The sequence below is a fragment of the Oncorhynchus clarkii genome, chromosome 5 (genome assembly GCF_045791955.1).
Source record: "Oncorhynchus clarkii lewisi isolate Uvic-CL-2024 chromosome 5, UVic_Ocla_1.0, whole genome shotgun sequence".
In the NCBI taxonomy this organism is placed as follows: Eukaryota; Metazoa; Chordata; class Actinopteri; order Salmoniformes; family Salmonidae; genus Oncorhynchus; species Oncorhynchus clarkii.
In genome coordinates this window covers 24,980,260-25,002,794 of record NC_092151.1, presented here as the reverse complement: position 1 = coordinate 25,002,794, position 22,535 = coordinate 24,980,260, and the positions used below count along the sequence as shown (strand labels likewise).

Below are 22,535 nucleotides of genomic sequence, written 5' to 3'. Positions count from 1 at the left end.
GGGATACAGGGTGTTAGAGTGAAGTAGCAGCTCACCTGTAGTAGCTCTCCTATTTTGGTATTAATGGTGTTTAAGAAAACACTGTCATCCATAGCACAAGCATATCAACCCATGAGCATCTGAGCTTCACAACTTGCACACAAAACAAATCGCTAATTTCTCCCATATGGTCTGAGTTGCTGTACAAACAACAGTGGGACTTTGCTGGCTGGAGACACAAGATGGTCTTTATGGATGTGCCAACACAAATACTCCCCATAGTAAACTTGTCATTTACCACGCTTGGGTTTAAAACATGCTCACCCAAACCCTCTACAGATTCACACATGGGCTGCATCTGAAATGGCACCATATGCCCTATATAGTTCACTACTTATGACCAGAGCCCTGGTCAACAGTAGTGTACTATGGAATAGGGTGGTGCCATTTGGGATGCACACTGGCCATGTTTGGACCAGAAGCACCACGATTCCCTGTGAGGTCTAACAGGCATGTGAGAACATGTGATGGTTGCATTAAATCAAATAAAATGTTATTGGTCACATACACATATTTAGTAGATGTTATTGTGGGTGTAGCGAACTGCTTGTGTTCCTAATTCCAACAGTGCAGTAGTATCTAACAATTCACAACAATACACACAAGTCTAAAATTAAAAGAATGGAATTAAGAAATATATAAATATTAGGACGAGCAATTTTGGAGTGGCATTGACTAAAATACAGTAGAATAGAATAGAGTATATATATATATATATATATACAGAAAGTATTCAGCGAAAGTATTCGGCCCCCTTGAACTTTGCGACCTTTTGCCACATTTCAGGCTTCAAACATAAAGATATAAAACTGTATTTTTTTGTGAAGAATCAACAACAAGTGGGACACAATCATGAAGTGGAACGACATTTATTGGATATTTCAAACTTTTTTAACAAATCAAAAACTGAAAAATTGGGTGTGCAAAATTATTCAGCCCCTTTACTTTCAGTGCAGCAAACTCTATCCAGAAGTTCAGTGAGGATCTCTGAATGATCCAATGTTGACCTAAATGACTAATGATTATAAATACAATGCACCTGTGTGTAATCAAGTCTCCGTATAAATGCACCTGCACTGTGATAGTCTCAGAGGTCCGTTAAAAGCGCAGAGAGCATCATGAAGAACAAGGAACACACCAGGCAGGTCCGAGATACTGTTGTGAAGAAGTTTAAAGCCGGATTTGGATACAAAAAGATTTCCCAAGCTTTAAACATCCCAAGGAGCACTGTGCAAGCGATAATATTGAAATGGAAGGAGTATCAGACCACTGTAAATCTACCAAGACCTGGCCATCCCTCTAAACTTTCAGTTCATACAAGGAGAAGACTGATTAGAGATGCAGCCAAGAGGCCCATGATCACTCTGGATGAACTGCAGAGATCTACAGCTGAGGTGGGAGACTCTGTCCATAGGACAACAATCAGTCGTATATTGCACAAATCTGGCCTTTATGGAAGAGTGGCAAGAAGAAAGCCATTTCTTAAAGATATCCATAAAAAGTGTTGTTTAAAGTTTGCCACAAGCCACCTGGGAGACACACCAAACATGTGGAAGAAGGTGCTCTGGTCAGATGAAACCAAAATTGAACTTTTTGGCAACAATGCAAAATGTTATGTTTGGCGTAAAAGCAACACAGCTGAACACACCATCCCCACTGTCAAACATGGTGGTGGCAGCATCATGGTTTGGGCCTGCTTTTCTTCAGCAGGGACAGGGAAGATGGTTAAAATTGATGGGAAGATGGATGGAGCCAAATACAGGACCATTCTGGAAGAAAACCTGATGGAGTCTGCAAAAGACCTGAGACTGGGACGGAGATTTGTCTTCCAACAAGACAATGATCCAAAACATAAAGCAAAATCTACAATGGAATGGTTCAAAAATAAACATATCCAGGTGTTAGAATGGCCAAGTCAAAGTCCAGACCTGAATCCAATCGAGAATCTGTGGAAAGAACTGAAAACTGCTGTTCACAAATGCTCTCCATCCAACCTCACTGAGCTCGAGCTGTTTTGCAAGGAGGAATGGGAAAAAAATTCAGTCTCTCGATGTGCAAAACTGATAGAGACATACCCCAAGCGACTTACAGCTGTAATCGCAGCAAAAGGTGGCGCTACAAAGTATTAACTTAAGGGGGCTGAATAATTTTGCACGCCCAATTTTTCAGTTTTGGATTTGTTAAAAAAGTTTGAAATATCCAACAAATGTTGTTCCACTTCATGATTGTGTCCCACTTGTTGTTGATTCTTCACAAAAAAATACAGTTTTATATCTTTATGTTTGAAGCCTGAAATGTGGCAAAAGGTCGCAAAGTTCAAGGGGGCCGAATACTTTCGCAAGGCACTGTATATACATATGAGACGAGTAAAGCAGTATGTAAAAATGATTAAAGTGACCAGTGATTCCATGGCTATGTATATAGGGCAGCAGCCTCTAAGATGCAGGGTTGAGCAACCGGGTGGTAGCTAGTTAGTGATGGCTATTTAACAGTCTGATGGCCTTGAGATATAAACTGTTTTCCAGTCTGTCAGTCCCAGCTTTGATGCACCTATACTGATCTCGCCTTCTGGATGATAGCAGGGTGAACAGGCCATGGCTCGGGTGGTTGATGTCCTTGTTGATCCTTTTGGCCTTCCTGTGACATTGGATGCTGTATGTCTACTGTTGTGTCGTCTACAAACTTGATGATTGAGTTGGAGGAGTTTGTGGCCACGGGGAGGAGTTTGTGGCCATGGGTCTGGATTCAGACAAAGGCTAGGTTTTACATGAACTTCATACCAAGGCCAAAATCTAGTGGATTAGTATGAAGATGGGAGGGAAATATAGATTTCAAGGCAAGTAACCCTTTGTTCTTCCTGCCATGGGATATGGTATACTTTAAAAAAAAATGTACCCCCTTTTTCTCCCAAATTTCGTGATATCCAATTACGATCCTGTCTCATCGCTGCAACTCTCCAATAGGTTCAGGAGAGGCGAAGGTCGAGTCATGCGTCCTCTGAAACATGACCCGCCATGCCGCACTTCTTAACACCTGCTCGCTTAACCCGGAAGCCAGCCGCACCAATGTGTCAGAGGAAACGCTGTTCAACTGATGACCAAAGACAGCCTGCAGGAGCCCGGCCTGCCACAAGGGGTCGCTAGAGCGCGATGAGCCAAGTAAAGCCCCCTTGGCCAAACCCTCCCCTAACCCGGACAACGCTGGGCCAATTGTGCACCGCCTTTCGGGACTCCAGGTCACAGCCGGTTGTGACACAGCCTGGGATCAAACCAGGGTCTGTAGTGATGCCTGAAGCACTGTAATGCAGTGCCTTAGAATGCAGTGCCACTCGGGAGGCCCGAAGGAATCATTTCAAAGATGGTTTCTATGTACACATGTTTTTGACTGTATGACTCTGTGTGTACAGTATGAATATACAGTTGAAGTCGGAAGTTTACATAGACCTTAGCCAAATACATTTAAACTTAGTTTTTCACAATTCCTGACATTTAATGCTTGTAAAAACTCCCTGTCTTAGGTCAGATAGGATCACCAATTTATTTTAAGAATGTGAAATGTCAGAATAATAGTTGATAGAATGATTTATTTCAACTTTTATTTCTTTCATCACATTCCCAGTGGGTCAGAAGTTTACATACACTCAATTAGCATTTGGTAGCATTGCCTTTAAATTGTTTAACTTGGGTCAAACGTTTCGGGTAGCCTTCCACAAGCTTCCCATAATAAGTTGGGTGAATTTTGGCCCATTCCTCATGACAGTGTAACTGAGTCAGGTTAGTAGGCCTCCAGGCTCGCGCAAGCTTTTTCAGTTCTGCGCACAAATTTTCCATGGGATTGAGATCGGGGTTTTGTGATGGCCACTCCAATGCCTTGACTTTGTTGTCCTTAAGCCCTTTTGCCACAACTTTGGAAGTATGCTTGGGGTCATTGTCCATTTGGAAGACCCATTTGCGACCAAGCTTTAACTTCCTGACTGATGTCTTGAGATATTGCTTCGATATATCCACATAATTTTCCCCCTTCATGGTGCCATCTATTTTGTCCCACCTGCAGCAAAGCACCCCCACAACATGATGCTGCCACCCCCGTGCTTCACGGTTGGGATGTTGTTCTTCGGCTTGCAAGCCTCCCCCTTTTTCCTTCAAACATAACAATGGTAATTTTTGGCCAAACAGTTATATTTTTGTTTCATCAGACCAGAGGACATTTCTCCAGAAAGTACGATCTTTGTCCGCATGTACAGTTGCAAACTGTAGTCTGGCTTTTCTATGGTGGTTTTGGAGCAGTGACTTCTTCCTTGCTGAGCGGCCATTAAGGTTATGTCGATATAGGACTAATTTTACTGTGGATATAGATACTTTTGTACCTGTTTCCTCCAGCATCTTCACAAGGTCCTTTTGCTGTTGTTCTGGGATTGATTTGTACTTTTCGCACCAAAATACGTTCATCTCTAGGAGACAGAACGCGTCTCCTTCCTGAGTGGTATGACAGCTGCGTGGTCCCATTGTGTTTACACTTGGGTACTATTGTTTGTACAGATGAACGTGGTACCTTCAGGCATTTGGTAATTGCTCCCAAAGGATCAACCAGACTTGTGGAGATCTACAATTGTTTTCTGAGGTTTTGGCTGATTTCTTTTGATTTTCTAATGATGTCAAGCAAAGAAGCACTAAGTTTGAAGGTGAAATACATCCACAGGTACACCTCCAATTGACTCAAATTATGTCAATTAGCCTATCAGAAGCTTCTAAAGCCATGACATCATTTTACGAGCTGTTTAAAGGCACAGTCAACTTAGTGTATGTAAACATCTGACCCACTGGAATTGTGATACAGTGAAATTATCTGTCTGTAAACAATTGCTGGAAAAATGACTTGTGTCATGCACAAAGTAGATGTCCTAACCGACTTGCCAAAACTATAGTTTGTTAACAAGAAATTTGTGGAGTGGTTGAAAAACAAGTTTTAATGACTCCAATCTGAGTGTATGTAAACTTCTGACTTCAACTGTATGTATGTATGACTAGTAAAGTTGCATTATTTGTGTCACCTGTAACTCAAGACTCGACGGGCAGGGGAATAGATAAAACAGACAACAAAAGCAATAGACAGACAGACAAACAAGTATGCAAGGCATAGACAAATAATGTAAGCTGTGATTTTGGTATGAGAGAGAGATTACAGTGGACAAGATAGAAACATACACACAGATTAGCAACAACAACACCACAACGTTTAGAAATGAGAGTTGTTACTGATTGGCAAAAATGATTAAGCCAAATTCATGTAATTTCAAAGAGGTCAGAGGTTAAATCAACGTAATGCTATGTTTCACTTTATTTGATTTGTCTAGTATGGCATACTACCCCTTGGCTACTGTACTATAATTTGTTTGGTCCTCACCCAGTGTGTTGAAGAAGTGAAACCCCGGGGTATAAAAAACACAAGCTGTAAAACTGACAAAATGTATTGGGAATTGACCGTGCTCCAAGGCATTTAATATTTATATAGCAACTATTCACAAAAGCTCAGGTTAAACTCTCATCATTTCAGACGTCAACACAGTGGAGACGAAAGCTGGTGCTATGCACAATGAAATATTCAGTTTTCAGAAACACACACACACACTCAGTCACGCTCACACACATTTACACACATGCATTTACACTCACGCACACACACAGTTGCCTTAACTTCAGTAAATAAGACAAGTATTATTATTTGAAATCTCAATCTATAATGAGAGCCACCAGTGAGCCACCACTGGGTTCTCCAGTTTCAAGCGTATCTCAACACTCTGGATCACAAGAATGGAGAGAGTGATTTAATAGAGGGATTGGAAGGCTAGGTGGAGGAGGAGGGGAAAGAAGAGATGGAGAAGTGGATGGGGCGAGGAAGAGGGGGGAAAGGAGAGGAGGAACAAGGCGAAAGGGGAAGCAGAAGGAGGCAGGTATGGGCGAGGAAGAGGGGGGAAAGGAGAGGTGGAACAAGGCGAAAGGGGAAGCAGAAGGAGGCAGGTATGGGCGAGGAAGAGGGGGGAAAGGAGAGGTGGAACAAGGCGAAAGGGGAAGCAGAAGGAGGCAGGTATGGGCGAGGAAGAGGGGGGAAAGGAGAGGTGGAACAAGGCGAAAGGGGAAGCAGAAGGAGGCAGGTATGGGCGAGGAAGAGGGGGGAAAGGAGAGGTGGAACAAGGCGAAAGGGGAAGCAGAAGGAGGCAGGTATGGGTGAGAAGACGGGGAAGGAGAGGAGAGGGCGTAAAAATATTGTAACATTGTAACAGAGAGCAAAAACTCACGGTGAATGCACGCTGGAGACGGACGAGCTGCGAGAGCGTGCATCTCGATTTTGCTTTACAAAACTGCACATTCAGAACAAAAACAATAAAAACAAAAAGAAAGAAAGGATGAGACACAAACCAAAAGGATGTGGTGGGGAGAGGTGGACTCCATAAAGTGTCTGTCTGCCTGCCTGCCTGTCTGTCTGTCCACCTGTCCCCTCCACGAACAAGAAGGACTAGTCCAACAGAGCAACAACTACAATAGTGGTTAACACTTCAGCAGTAGGGGTAGTGTACACTATACTGTATAGATAGTTTGTAGTACTGTACACCACACACTGTTACATACTGTGGTCAAGTGACTACGAGGGGTGCAAATATTTATTGATACTAAACCCCTTCACTGAAGTGTTACCAAAGACATACAACTGAAAACTTTCAGAAGAAATAACACTCAAGTCAATGTAATTAAAGAAATGGTATCAAAGGGGATTTGCAAAGTTCAATACACAATGGGTTTACAAAGGCTTTCAAATGTAAGAGTGACGTTTTCAATCAAACAGACAATGGTCTTCGTTTAAAAAACATCATGATTACTTTTGTGAATAAAAGACGATTATGGATTCCCTTAATCAAAAGTAAATAGCCTTGTAAAACTGCACATTATGCAGATATCTAAAAATGAAAAAAATCCTCAGAAATGGCCTGGATCAACATAGCTTTGAAATAGACTGACAAATGAACCTCATTAAGGTTTAATCATTCTATGTTAAAAAGATACAATTCAGATAAAAACACAGTCACGCCCTGACCTTAGAGAGCCTTTTTTATTCTCTATTTGGTTAGGTCAGGGTGTGACTTGGGTGGGCAAATCTATGTGTTCTATTTCTTTGTTGGCCGGGTATGATTCCCAATCAGAGGCAGCTGTCTATCGTTGTCTCTGATTGGGGATCATACTTAGGCAACCTGTTTTCCACCTGGGTTTGTGGGATCTTGTTTTTGTACAGTTACTGTGTAGCCTGCAGAGCGGTACGTTCGTTCCAACAACGGACGTAACTAGCACAGATAAAACAAGTGGCTATTTATGGCAAATCCATTTTTAAAAGCAATCATCAGGATTGATGCAGTAGGCTACTGTCAATCTAAAATGTGTTTATTCATTATTCATCTTGGTTGACTAAGAACTAAAATAGTGTGAAATTTGGTCATCTGTCCATGAGAGATGAATTCATTTTTTCAAAGATTTGTTTTCTGAAACTAACCACCATTCTGACCTAGACCCGTATCCACAAGGCATCTCAAAGTAGGAGTGCTGATCTTGGACCAGGTCCCTCCTATCCATATTATCTTATTCATTATGGTGGTAAAGGCTAAAAGGATCCTAAATCAAAACTGCTACTCTGGGGGTCTTTTTCAATACGTGCCCAGGTCATTGGGCTCACAGTCAGGACACAGAGGACATGTCATAAACATCTAATAGGTGATGTGTCCCACATGGGCTGAGAATGACATTACTGATGCATTGTCATGTACAAACCAATGACTTATTGACTGTCAAAATGTTTTGTCAATATTCCTTATAGAGTACTGTTGTCAATAGAGCTCATCTTTACCTAGTACATAATGACATCCCTAATGCTAAAAATGACACAATTCAAGAATTAGTCCTATAGCCAATTCCAGTGGGGAGAGGGCATGGCTACTTGGTTAGATACAGTAAATAGGTTATAGGAGATTGCTGATGTTGACAATGTTCTGATTGACTCCATCAGACTCTAATGCATGAATCAGTTGTATTGATGATCACGAAATAAGACTGAAAGGCCAATCAGAGAAACTGCTGCTGACTGGAGATCTGTTTCAGACCAATCATCTACTCCTGTCAGAAAGAGAAGGATCATCGTCAAAGCACACACACGTAGACAGAAACATGCCAGACATGTCAATTGTGTAGTTAGGAGAATGCAAATGGACAGAGGCGATAATCACAACAGAGACACATTGAGAGACAGTGATCAGAGCCAAGACACCAACAGCACATTGGCCATGTGCAGAACCAGCTATATCTGATACTTGACAATATAGCGACAGGCTGGTGTCAGAATGGGAGGGGACACAGGAAAGACCATGTTTAGAGAACATGGGGGTGGGCGACTTACGCAGCGATAGAGATGTTGGCTGCTGACATGGGGCTGACCTCCTTCACCTCCATGACCTTCTGCAGGGCCAGCTTTTTATTGGCTTCTTCCTCCTGCTTCTCCTCATCCTGGACCAATAAACCATAAGGGATGGGTTACCAGGGGTAATTTTATTCAGAATTGTTCTTTAAAGTTCCCTGGGTAGAATGTGGTTCTGTGGGTTCATCAGACTTACCTTGGTGAGCTCCTGTGCATTGGCGAGGTTGTCGACGGCGATAGCTAAGAAGACATTCAGGAGCGTGTCTGGTTGGAACTAAGCTCAGGAAAAAACTTTAACACAATATAGTGGATTTCATGGCTAAGCCGTGGTGCATTGCAACCAAATATCAGCAACAGACCGGATGTGGTGGAAATGTGCGAGGTTGAAATGGACAGAATTCACTGGGGGAACCCTCCTAAGGGGGTCCAGGAGCATGCCCCCCCACGGAAATAATTTGTCAAAGTTTACAGCTCTCATTGCAGCACTTGACATGAGATATTTATATTTAACTATATGAATATTTCATGCAGATGAAATCTCTGATATCCATGCAGTGGCACGACTCGGAGAGTCAGAGAGGATACAGTTTCCAAAGAGTGTGAGGACGATGAAGTAGACCGAGGAGAACATCCCCCGCCGTACGCCCCCCTGGGACTCAATACCATGATACATCACTGCATTCCAATCCTCGCCAGTCAAAATCTGCCATTGGCCGTTGAGATAGAATAGAAAATGTATTTTTTGGGGGAGTTGTTCAGTGTATGAAATGAAGAATACAAAATATTTAGTTATAATGTAAAGTCAACATTTCAACAATTAATACTTTAAATAAAAGTATAACACAGGCTAACAGAAAGATGAGTAATTTGGAGACAGAGACAAAAAGTAGTTAGACCAACAAATTCCACTAATTGCAAATTATCTTAGTTCAAAACACAATTATTTAATCTAGTCCAACATTCCGAAGGATAGAGCTCCAGAGTGAAAAGCCAAATTAGTTGGTTCATTAAATGGAGAGAAGAAGAGACCGAGTACCTGGAAGACGGTGAGAATGGCCGCCGGGAAAGTGTCGAAGTTGGTCGTCGGCGTCTCCTCTTCAAAATTAAACCTTGGAGAAAGAACAATGGACAGATAGAGTCAAATAGAAGACGTTTGGCCTGAGAGAGGACAGGCAGGATGTTCAGAATCAGATACATGGGTTTCCATCTACATGTAGGTTTGAGCGTAGTGCATTTTATGGTCACAGCAGTTGAAATGTGTAAATCCAGTATCATGACATTTGCAGTCATTGGATATGCTACAACAACCCTGAATTACTTAATGTTTGCCAACTGACATCATTATGGGGTGGCAGGGTAGCCTAGTGGTTAGAGCGTTGGACTAGTAACCGGAAGGTTGCAAGTTCAAATCCCAGAGCTGACATCTGTCGTTCTGCCCCTGAACAGGCAGTTCCTAGGCTGTCATTGAAAATAAGAATTTGTTCTTAACTGACTTGCCTAGTTAAATAAAGGTAAAATAAATAAAAAAATCTGGCAGACATACTCTTCTCCAACAAATAAACAGTTATAACTAATTCAATGCAACAACAGATCTCCATCCTGCTGTTTATCAGTACAAATACACATAGTATGCACACTCTTGGTACCCCCTGTATATGGTGTCATTATTGTTGCTTTTTTACTTTAGTTAATTTTATAAATATTTTCTTAACCATACAATGCAGAAAAGTAAGAGTTAAGGTCTTATAAGTAAGCATTTCACAGTAAGGTCTACACTTGTTGTATTCGGTCCATGTGACAAATAAGATTTGATTTGACAGTATGATGTAGACATAATTAGGAGAAGAAACTCAGAGTTCAAGACCCAGGCATTCACATTGTTACTGTACCTTGTTACAATTACATTACAGTCTCTATCTCTCTTGTCTGACTCTCTATGTCAAACCTGCTCTTTGAAACCTTTACACACACACTCCTACACACACCAACATAACCTTGTATAATGTTATACACAGGTACAATAGAGTTCTGAGAGAATGTGGGGATCGACACTGTGCATTCCTAGGCTTCAGGTGAGGAGTGGTTTCAGAGATGGCGGTGAAGGTTGTTATATATGTCATTAAATAATACAGAGCCATGCAACACCAGGAAACACAAGCCACCATGGAGGGAGCCACACAGCTCCATAGCTCCAACCTTTACAGCACTCCTGATGTGACGCCTGAACAATCTACATGGTGTAGTGCAGAAAAACAGACAGTCTACGTCCCAAATTGCACCCTATTCCCTTCATGGTGCACTACATTTGACTAGGGCTCATATAGTAGCACACTATAAAGGCAACAGTGTGCCATTTGGGATGCAGTCAGAGAATGAGGACATGTAGAAGAGACCTGAACATCAGAGGTAGCTGTGTGTCTGACAGGTCAAAATCCTCCATTACAGTCAATGCAAAGCTCAGCGGAATAGAGGTTAAAAACAGATACTTTTAAATTGAGTAAATAAATAATATGGGCTGTAAGCAATAATAATAAGCAATATGCCCAAGTATTATCCAGATCATTTGTATGACCTTACCAATCACACACACACACACACACACACACACACACACACACACACACACACACACACACACAGAGGAAATGCTGCTCAAGTTGTCAAGAACCCCCCACCCCATCTTAAAATGACCTCCTCCATTTTGAGGAACAAACCTGCCAAAACCTGAGTCTGCAGTCTTGAAACTGGAGAAGATGTGAAGAAGTGAGAGAATGAAATAAAGATGCAATGGAGGAATGAATGGTCATCCCACAGAACAAGCACAAACCCCAGATACATGCTACCTATGATGATCCTTCAATTCTAACACGGTCAAATGCTTACCGTCCCCTGCAACAAACTGATCATTTGTTTTCTACACTTCATACAGTGTTCAGAGAAGATGCACATTTTCATAGGAGCACTTTTTTTCATTCAGTTTTGTCAATTGTTGAACAATATCAATATCCACCAAAACAATGTTGATGGACTTACCTTAGCACTTGCAATAGCAGTTACATAGAGTCCTACACTGAGTATAACAAACATTTGGAACACCTTCCTAATATTGCGTTGCACCCCCCCACCCCCCTTTTGCCCTCAGAACAGCCTCAATTCATTGCGAAATGACAAGGTGTCAAAAGTGTTCCACAGGGGTGTTGGCCCATGTTGCCTCCAATGCTTCCCACAGTTGTGTACAGTTGGCTGGATGTCCTTTGGGTGGTGGACCATTCTTTTTGTTATTATATATAATTATTTATTACAAAAAACACAAGGAAGGGGTAACATTAAAATATTAGAACATGAAGGACAAACAATACAGCATCAAGACACTATCAAACATGTATCAGTCTATCCGCAACAGAGCCATCCTTATGTGTGAGGGTGTGTGTGTGTGCATGATAGTGATATGAAATATATGTCATAATTTCCTTTTTCATGATCAATCTTGTGAAACCCAAACCCTCCAAGAACCCCAGCAATGCCAATTTTAAATGTTTGTGTGCATGTCTGGCACTATTACATGTATGTGTGTGTTCTTGTATGTGTGTATTTGAATGAGAGTGTGTGTATATGCATGTGTACAAACACCTGCACGGCATCAGCCTCGGCAAACCGGCATTAGCTGTAAAAACACTGCCACTTAGTGTCATTAAAATGTACTTTTATTATGTTTTATTTAGACTTTTTCCCCCTTTATCTTTTGACCATCATTCTCTCTCTCACACAGCAACTCCACTCCCACTTGTCTCCAATTCAACATACCAAACTTCAGCTTCCCTCAGCCCATCCCATCTATCTCTGCTGGTCACCCTCAGCTTCCCTTAGCCCATCCCATCTATCTCTGCTGGGACACCCACTTCGTGTTTCTACACAACACCTATCTTTCAATTATGCTATGATGTTTAATGTACAATTTCAATCTATCTAATCAAATAGAATCTACAGATTGCGTGTTGAAGATAAATACTTTTAGTAAGAGTATCAGTATATTAGTAATTGACTGACCGGGTCTTTCCAGATCTCCTAACAGTACTATTTCTAGGGTCAATTTTAGATCAATGCATTTTCAGCCATTCTTGAACCTGAGACCAGAAACAGGCTACCTGAGGACAATACCAAAATAAATGGTCTATTGATTCTGTATCCTCACAACAAGAATGGTGGACCATTCTTGATACACCAAGCAGTGTTGCAGTTCTTGACATAAACCGGTGTGCCTGGCACCTACTACCATACCCCATTCAAAGGCACTCTTAAGGATCGTACCCTTTTTTTTCCAATTTTCACCTAAAATTACATATCCAAATCTAACTGCCTGTAGGTCAGGACCTGAAGCAAAGATATGCATATTCTTGATACCATTTGAAAGGAAACACTTTGAAGTTTGTGGAAATGTGAAATGAAGGTAACATATTATATATTATTAACATATTAGATCTGGTAAAAGATAACACAAACAAAAAAACATGCACTTATTTATGTTCCATCATCTTTGAAATGCAAGAGAAAGGCCATACTTTCAGATAGGAGTCTAGGTGTCATTTAGATTTTGGTCACCAGATGGCAGCAGTGTGTGTGCAAAGTTTCAGACTGATCCATTGAAGAATTACATTACTGCACAATATTTTGTATCAAGTCTGCCAGGAGCTTGCCCAAATGTGCTGAATTGGTCAATTTAAACATGTTCAAGTACATGCTATGGTAAAAAAAAATGTCAGGATGTCAGGATCAGGATGGAAGTGATGGGGACGTGTAAGGAGAAGAGCATCAGGATGGAAGTGATGGAGATGTGAGAGGACAAAGTGTGAGCAGAAGTGATGGGGTCGTGTGAGGAGAAGAGCATCAGAGGAAGTGATGGGGATGTGTGAGAAGAAGAGCTTCAGAGGAAGGAAGGCATGGGGTGGTTGGATGGGGAGGGGGGCTCCTAGGGTTACCACAGCAACCAGCTCTATAAACAACTCATGTACCCTGCTTAGAGAGCCATTGGTGGTGGTGGTGTGTGTGAGAGAGATATTAAGCATGGGCGTGGTAAATTGTAGATTATCCACCTGCAGATATGCAGCCTTTTCCCTCGTTCCCTTTCTCTTTCTAGGTTGGCACACTGGTGGCAGTGGCGGCCGCATGCTCTGATGCCACTGTGCAGAACTCCAGTGTTTACTCTGATAATAGGGATTGGATGTTGTTGTTTCGCCCCCCAAGGCATCTACAGAGATGTCATTAAATCAATCCTCAAACAGAGGCTTGTGAGATGAGGCTCTGCTACACTGCAATGGATTCTGCCACCCAACCCCCTCCTCCACCCCCCACCACCTGAGACAATAGCTCTGCTCTGTGGAGAATGGGAGGAATATGCTCTAGTTAACAACGAGAAGGGAACGCAGGCGTTGGATCCGCTTCCTATAAAGTGGCCACACTCTAAATTCGAGTTTTGAGAGGTTCCCTGAAACACGTGAGGGATTCAATACAAAGCACACCTGTAAAACACCATCTCTATCTAATAGAGTAAGTAATAATCAAATGTTTATATCTATCATGAAAACCACAAAATATCCTATATAACCAATGAGAATGAAGTTAAGACGAAAGGGCCTACCACTGGGAAACAAATTGGTTAGATCTAAAAAACAAATCCCTTGTTATTTCAGCTTACTTTATCAATGGAATCAAGTTGCATCAACTTGGCAGGTTTCAACAAGTGAATAACAATGAATACTAAACACAATCCCCCCCAAAATAATTCCTACTGCATTATCTTTCCATCCTCCCCATTGTTCGTAAGACCATTTGGTTTGAGCATTTCATTTCCAAGATGGCGTAGCAGTCAGATGTGTGTTTATCTTTGTCTTGTAAATAGCAGTTTTTTTTCTTATATATTTGAATCTCAATTTCTATCTACTAACTAAATATACTTTCCTGCAACCCACCTCACCCAATGTGGTACAGATCTGCTATTTTTATTCCATTCTCTCATATTACCACGTCACCGGATTTCTGCCGCTCTGGATCATTACACCGGATCATCCCAGCTAGCTCCTCTGTCCCGAAGCAAGCACCAAGTAGCCTTGAGCTAGCCTCGAGCTAGGCCCATATACCAGCTGATTCTAGGGCTACAATACCTATTTTGCCAACTGGCCTGGACCCTTTACTGTTGACAAGGAACCCCGCCGATCCATCACGACTCGTCTGCCGAAGTAATCGCCCAATGTGTTCTCAACATGCTATTCTGTTACGATGTCGCTAGCCCCAGCCCGCTAGCCCCAGCCCGCTAGCTTTTCTGAACACCGTGTCCCTCGCTTGTCTAGCATAGTAGTGACAACCGAACGGCCCCGACTCACCTATTGCTGCTCTTTTGACCCTATGGTAACTTGACTACACAGCTGATGTCCCCTGGACTGTTTCAATAACACGGTACCTCATTTTGTTTATCTGTCGGCCCCAGCCTCGAACTCAGGCCCTAAATGTACCTAACTGACCCGCTCTGCCCATTCATCGCCATTTACCCATTGTCTTAGCTCTCCCGACCAACACCTGTGATTACTTTATGCCTCTCTCTAATGTCGATATGCCTTGTCTACTGCTGTCTCGGCTAGATCTTCTTCACTGTAGAGCCCTCAATCCCGATCAACATGCCTTAGATAGCTCTTTTGTCCCACTACACACACATGCGGAGACCTCTCCTGGCTCAACTGGTGCCTCCAGAGACAAAACCTCTCTCATCGTCACTCAACGCCTAGGTTTACCTCCACCGTATTCACATCCTACCATACCCTTGTCTGTACATTATGCCCTGAATCTATTATACTGCGCCCAGAAATTTGCTCCTTTAATTCTCTGTTCCCAAAGCACTAGACGCTGAAGCTGGAGAATTTTATCTCCCTCACTAACTTTAAGCATCAGCTGTCAGAGCAGCTTACTGATCATTGCACCTGTACATAGCTCATCTGTAAATAGCCCACCCAACTACCTCATCCCCATATTGTTATTTATTTTTGCTCTTTTACACCCCAGTATCTCTACTTGCACATCATCATCTGCACATCTATCATTCCAGTGTTAATGCCAATTTCTAATAATTTTGCCTCTTTGGCCCATTTATTACCGTACCTCCCTAATCTTACTACATTTGCACACACTGTTAATCCCATATGTAACTCTGTTGTTTTTGTCACACTGCTTTGCTTTTAGCTTAGCTTTTCACAAATCTCCTGCAGGCAGTTATGTCCTGCAGACATTCAAATCCCTGTGGAGCAGGAGACTGCTCTCTCAAACCGTTTACTTTCCCTACCTCCCTGGATTTTAATGAGACATTTGTCTGAGGCTGGCTGATAGGGATGCAACCTCTGCAGTGTATAATCAACTCAATCATTAACTGTCTGAGCTCAAATATAGAAGTCTATTAATGCCTTTTCTCTGTCTCCCATGTCCATTCATAAGGAGTCGGAACATAGGTGATTATAGGAAAATGGATTCAGACTCATCACGATAGGCATGTGGTCCAACAGCTGAGCACCATGTGCATGTCAGAGTGTTTTCACACATATCCATCAGCCTAGACTAACGTGGTAATTATGACGGGACAGCCAGTTTAAAATGAGCATGAGACCATGGCAACCATCTCTCTTTCTCCCTCCAAATAGCCCAGTTGGAGCGCAGCACCCGCCAATGCCGTCATTCTGGAAGACAGATGAGAATATGACACAGGAGTTTCCCTCAAGAGCTCTAACCTCGTACCTGCTACAATGTTGAGGATATAATGGGAAAGGTAGCTTATTTTGACTCAGAGCGCTGAGGTAAAAATCTAACAACAACATAAACTGTGTAAACCAGACTAAACAATGAGGAAGGTATTTTGGCTGGCCTCCGGTCTAAATGATAAACAGTGTCCCACCAGATGGTGTGTTTGTGGCTGTCGGCAGGCAGAGCTGGGTTAGAGCCAGGCCTTTCATTAACACATCGTAGCACAGATCAGGAGGTTTTACACAGTCCGGTTTTAAAGCTACACTGCTGTGAAGGTCCCTGCTCTGGCAATGTGTCTGCCACCACGGCAGTGCTGGATCAGGGGTTAGAGACAGAGACAGAGAAAGAGAGAGAGAGAGAGAGAGAGAGAGAGAGAGAGAGAGAGAGAGAGAGAGAGAGAGAGAGAAAGAGAGAGAGGTGATCAGGTAGGCAGGTAGGTAGGTGTGGTGTGTGTAGGATCAGAGAGGAGACAGGGGTGAAAAATTAGGGGTCAAGGGTCAGGTTCCATGGAGGAGTGTGTAGGGAATACTCACTGCCCTCCAAAGAGCTGCATGCCCAGCAGGGCAAAGACAACGATGAAGAGGAAGAGGAGGAAGAGCAAGCTGATAATGGACTTCATTGAGTTGAGAAGAGACACTACCAGGTTCCTCAGGGAGTTCCAGTACCTGGGAAAAGCAGAGAGAAGAGAAAGGAGGAAGAGAGAGAGAAAGAGATGGAGATAGTGGTGAATGGACAAGGGGAATATAGGGAGGAAAGGATGGTGGGAGGGTTGATTGTGGTACTACCGGTAAATAGATCCACATTTTCCATTTTTGTTGTGAATCACATGATTATTGACTAATCTAGTGAGTATAAAACATTCACCACATTTGATTCTGAATGTATGTTGATATCTTGTATGAGAAATGTGTGTTCACTCACTTGGTAAATTTGAATAACCTGAGCAGACGAAGAGCCCTCAGCACACTAATGCCATAGGATGCCCCTGGTTTGATCATCGACCACACCACCTCAAGTATACTCCCTATTATCACCTGTGGAGAAGAGGACAGGAGAAAAGGCGAAAGAGCTACTGTAACAAAGTAGCTACTACTTGCTACTCAGCAGCTAATCACTGTCACTGATTATACAGTACCAGTCAAAAGTTTGGACACACCTACTCATTCAAGTGTTTTTCTTATTTTGACTATTTTCTACATTGTAGAATAATTGCGAAGACATCAAAACCATGAAATAACACATGGAATCATGCAGTAACCAAAAAATTGATAAACAAATCAAAATATATTTTATATTTGAGATTCTTCAAAGTAGCCACCGTTTGCCTTGGTGCCAGCTTTGCAGACTATTCTCTCAACCAGCTTCATGAGGTAGTCACCTGGAATGCATTTCAATTAACAGTTGTGCTTTGTTAAAAGTTAATTTGTGGAATTTATTTCCATCTTTCCATCTCCATCTTTGAGCCAATCAGTTGTGTCAGTTATTCTACAATGGGGAAAATAGTAAAACAACTAATACTATGATATGTACTGTATACATACACACAGTCCATTCAGAAAGTATTCAGACCCCTCAACCTTTTTCACATTTTGGTAAGTTACAGCCTTATTCTAAAAGATGACTTTTCCCCCCTATCAATCTACATACAATACCCCATAAAGACTAAGCAAAAACAATAATGAATACATTTTTTGCTAATTTATTAAACATTTCAAATGGAAATATCACTTTTACATAAGTACTCAGACCCTTTACTCAGTACTTTGTTGAAGCACCTTTGGCAGTGATTACAGCCTCGAGGCTTCTTGGGTATGATGCTACAAGCTTGGCACACCAGTATTTGGGGATTTTCTCCTATTCTTCTCTGCAGATCCTCTCAAGCTTTGTCAGGTTGGATGGGGAGTGTCGCTGCACAGCTATTTTCAGGTCTCACCAGAGATGTTCGATTGAGTTCAAGTTTGGGATCTGCCTGGGCAACTCAAATACATTCAGAGACTTGTCCCGAAGCCACTCCTGTGTTGTCTCTGCTGTGTGCTTAAGGCTGTTGTCCGGTTGGAAGGTAAACCTTCGCCCCAGTCTGAGGTCCTGAGCAATGTGGAGCAGGTTTTCATCAAGGAGCTCTCTGAACTTTGCTCCGTTCATCTTTGCTTCGATCCTGACTAGTCTCCCAGTCCCTGCTGCTGAAAAACATCCACACAGCATGCTGCTGCCACCACCATGCTTCACCATAGGGATTGTGCCAGGTTCCCTTCAGAAGTGATGCTTGGCATTCAGGCCAAAGAGTTCAATCTTGGTTTTATCAGAGAATCCTGTTTCTCATGGTCTGAGAGTCTTTAGGTGCCTTTTGGCAAACTCCAAGCGGGCTGTCATGTGCCTTTTACAGAGGAGTGTCTTCCGTCTGGCTACTCTACCATAAAGACCTGATTGGTGGAGTGCTGCGGAGATAGTAGTCCTTCTGGAAGGTCCTCCTATCTCCACAGAGGAACTCTGGAGCTCTGTCAGAGTGACCATCCCTGACTGGTCACCTCCCTGACCAAGGCCCTTCTCCCCCGATTGCTCAGTTTGGCCAGGACTTCCAAACGTCTTCCATTTAAGAATGATGGAGGCCACTGTGTTCTTGGGGACCTTTAATATTGCAGAAATGTTTTGGTACCCTTCCGCAGATCTGTGCCTCGACACAATCCTGTCTCGGAGCTCTACGGACAATTCCTTCGACCTCATGGCTTGGTTTTTTTTATCAACTGTCAACATTATACAGATAGGTGTGTGCCTTTCCAAATAATGTACAATCAATTGAATTTACCACAGGTTGACTCCAATCAAGTTGTAGAACCATCAAGGATAATCCATGGAAACAGGATGCACCTGAGCTCAATTTCGAGTCTCATAGCAAAGGGTCTGAATACTTATGTCAATAAGTTGTTTTTTGTTTTTAATACATTTGCAATAAAAATTAAGAACTTGTTTTTAATGGGGTATTATGGGTAATTGTGTGTAGATTGCTGAGGATTTGTATTTATTTCATAAATTTTAGCATAAGGCTGTAACGTAACAAAATGTGGTAAAAGTCAAGGGGTCTAAATACTTTTTAGCAGACGCTTTGATCCCAAGCAACTTACAGTCATGAGTGCATTCATTTTATGTATGGGTGGTCCGGAGAATCAAACTCACTATCCTGGCATTACAAGCACCATGCTCTACCAACTGAGCTACAGAGGACCAACCAATTCAATCAATTGATTCAATTCAACATTTAACATCAAACAATTCAACATTTAATTATCATATAAAAAATGTATCCAGTTGCCATGTAAGTCAAATTAAGTAAGCATCTGTATCTGAGACAGATTAATTAGCTCTTAAAGGTATTGCACAGGCATTTATGGTGACTTACACTAAAGTCGAAGCAGTTGAAAGAGGAATGGAAGTAGTTCCTGGCTCCCAGGCCATACATCTTCAGGCTCATCTCAGACAGGAACAGACCCAGGAACACAAACTCTGCCAGGTCTGGGGTTCCAGGGGGGATGGAGAACCATCAATGACTAAATGCATCAGCTACTAATAATCATCCATTTGATTGTGAATGTGTGTGTATTTGTGCATGTGTGTGTAGGCATCTGTGTGTGTGCACGTGCCTGGTGTGCATACACACGTGTGTGTGTGACTTACAGAGAGCAGTGGTGAGCCACTCAGGCTGGTCGTAGTGGACGATGGCCACACACAGTGTGTTGAGGCCCACCAGACATAGTACTATCCAGTAGAAGCTCTGGGCTTTGACCATGCGACGGATGAAGAAACGCATTCTCCTCTCCTTGCGGCGGAAGTAGGACGAGCTCTCCAGCTTACTGCTCTTCACACTGGCTCGGCCAAACGGAGAGCCTGGGGGGGCTAGGGAAAGTAGGGAAGTCAGCACAGAAAGGTGTATCATGCTGTACATCACGTCACATTCCCTAAAGGGATTTACTGTTCATCATTATCAAGTCATCATCCGCAAGTCTAGGGTGATTTAACATTATATTACATGTTCTAATAGTTTACAAAGACAACTATTGGCATCCAGCATTAAGTCTGTATTTCTGAATCTGAGGGGGAACAGTATAAGAGTATTGAGGCTACTTCAGGCTGTAATCAACCGCACTAGAAGCTCCATATTTAGACTCTCGCTCTACATTCCACCTGAATAAATCCAAGCTTCTTTGCTAATTGAAAGACCTTCACGACTAAGACTAAAATGGATAAGACGCAAATGACAAAGGCAAAAATGTATCCTCAATTCTCACTTTCCACTCTGAAAATGTGCAATTTTTTTGCATTAAAAGGTTATGTAATCTGCCTCAATGAGAGTGAAATTGGATCTTTAGTCTAGAACAGGAAAAATGTTGATATAAGATTTGACTGTGTAAAGCCTGCATCCCCATGACACTTTTACTTTTAGGTTTGTGTGTATTATGTGTATTGTTGTGAATTGTTAGATATTACGGCACTGTTGGAGCTAGAAACACAAGCATTTCACTACACCGCTAAACATGCGTATGTGACAGATACAATTTGATTTGATACAAAGAATCAGTAAAACAAGCTAAACCTCTGACTATGATACTGTGAGTGTTGTTATTTGTGTTTACATACCAGAGATAACAGTTAAGTACATCGAGGCATTAAAAAGATGCATGAAGTATAGGAAAACATTTTAATAGGCCAAATGTCACCAGAAAGGGAACATGACACCTTTTCCCAATAGCCTAGATACGGTACAAGCTGTGAGGACAAGCTCAACTTATCTAAAAGGTCAGTGTTAGCCAAAGGTTGATTTAGTCAGTTAAGGTCAAATGTGAAGGTTGGGGTCAGTCAGACAGTTGACTGGTCAGTCAGATAGGAGTACAGGACGGTTGAGTCTTACCAACAGAGGACATGTCAGTGAAGTGATCCTCTCCCTCCTCAGCACCAATCAGGTCATTCTTACTCTTCTTTACCTTGCCTCGTTTCAACACTGCACACACACAGCACAGCAGAGAGGCAGGAGTAAGGATATGTACACACACATGGACATTTACATACACACATATGTATGTGCTGCCAAGCGCACGCACGCACGCACGCACACGCACACACACACCCACCATACCCCTCCCCCATAAGTGTGGGCTAATTGGATGCAATGAATAGTGGGCATCAATCACGTTTTTCATTCACCGATTCTAGCTTCCGCTTCAAGTCAGCCTTGAAATGAAAAACTGCGGTGCATGAATGTGATCGTCACATGACCGTCAATGTCACAAAAGCTCTACAACCCTTCTAGAATCTAGAGTACCTCTTCAATGCTCTGCTCAGAGGAAAAATGAGCTCTGCTTATGTTCTCTATGAATGAGGATCGGAGCAACATCTTAATTCTCTGGAGAGTTATGAGTAAATGGTGAAATAGAGAGAACCGATAAGGTGTTTAATAGAACGACAGACAGATTGACAACGCTCCAGCGTTTGGATCTTTACCTATAAATCTGTCCTTTAATTTCTCTCCATCCCTTCCAGCAACTGTATCTTTGCTCGGTCAGCAATGTTTGGCATTTGCACAATGCAGTCACCTGCACTCCATGCAGCAAGTAGCCTAGTGGTTAGAGCAGGGTTCCTGTGACCGAACGATTGGTAGTTCACTCCCGAAGCTGACAAGGAGAATCTGTCGATGTGCCCTTGAGGAAGGCACATAACCACAATGTGCATAGTCACTTGATAAGATGGATGTCCTCCAATTGCGGATTTGCTATCAACGTGACGCTCGTAACTACATTTTCCTCTGTTTTACTGAAAAATGGCATTTGTACAAGATACTCATCGAGGGGACAGGACATCGGATTCAGGGACAACCAGAGGGGGACGGATATGTCTCTTCATCAACAAACTGGTGTTCTGACTCTAGTGATAGTCTCAACCTATTGTTCACCCGTCTTGGAATACCTGATGGTCAAATGCCAACCCTTCTACCTCCCGAGAGAGTTTTCCTCTGTTATCATAACTGCTGTATCCATTCCAGCTCAGGAAAACAACAGAAAGCTGGCACTTGACGAACTGTACGAGGCTATAAACATGCAGGAAACCATGCACCCAAAGCTTGCTTTTCTTGATGCAAATAATATAATTCCGCATCACTAAAACAAGTGATGCCCAACTTCTAACAACAATTCTCCTTTGCCACTCGGTGTAATAAAGTCCTGGACCACTTTTAGTCACAAGCAAGCACACGAGGCCCTCCCTGGTCCCCCTTCGGC

General features: G+C 42.4%; 1 protein-coding gene across 1 annotated transcript in view; it reads right to left on the bottom strand.

Moving 5' to 3' along the window:
• LOC139408568 (voltage-dependent N-type calcium channel subunit alpha-1B-like) overlaps window positions 1-22,535 on the bottom strand; it is a 228,510-nt gene that overhangs the window by 58,402 nt on the left and 147,573 nt on the right. The window contains exons 12-21 of the mRNA XM_071152620.1: window positions 21,173-21,262; window positions 19,942-20,160; window positions 19,667-19,779; window positions 17,194-17,306; window positions 16,806-16,937; window positions 9,530-9,602; window positions 9,079-9,196; window positions 8,690-8,757; window positions 8,476-8,582; window positions 6,335-6,397 (exon numbers count right to left, since the gene is read on the bottom strand). Of these exons, the coding sequence (XP_071008721.1) occupies window positions 6,335-6,397; window positions 8,476-8,582; window positions 8,690-8,757; window positions 9,079-9,196; window positions 9,530-9,602; window positions 16,806-16,937; window positions 17,194-17,306; window positions 19,667-19,779; window positions 19,942-20,160; window positions 21,173-21,262 (1,096 nt within the window). The remainder of the gene's footprint in view (window positions 1-6,334; window positions 6,398-8,475; window positions 8,583-8,689; window positions 8,758-9,078; window positions 9,197-9,529; window positions 9,603-16,805; window positions 16,938-17,193; window positions 17,307-19,666; window positions 19,780-19,941; window positions 20,161-21,172; window positions 21,263-22,535) is intronic.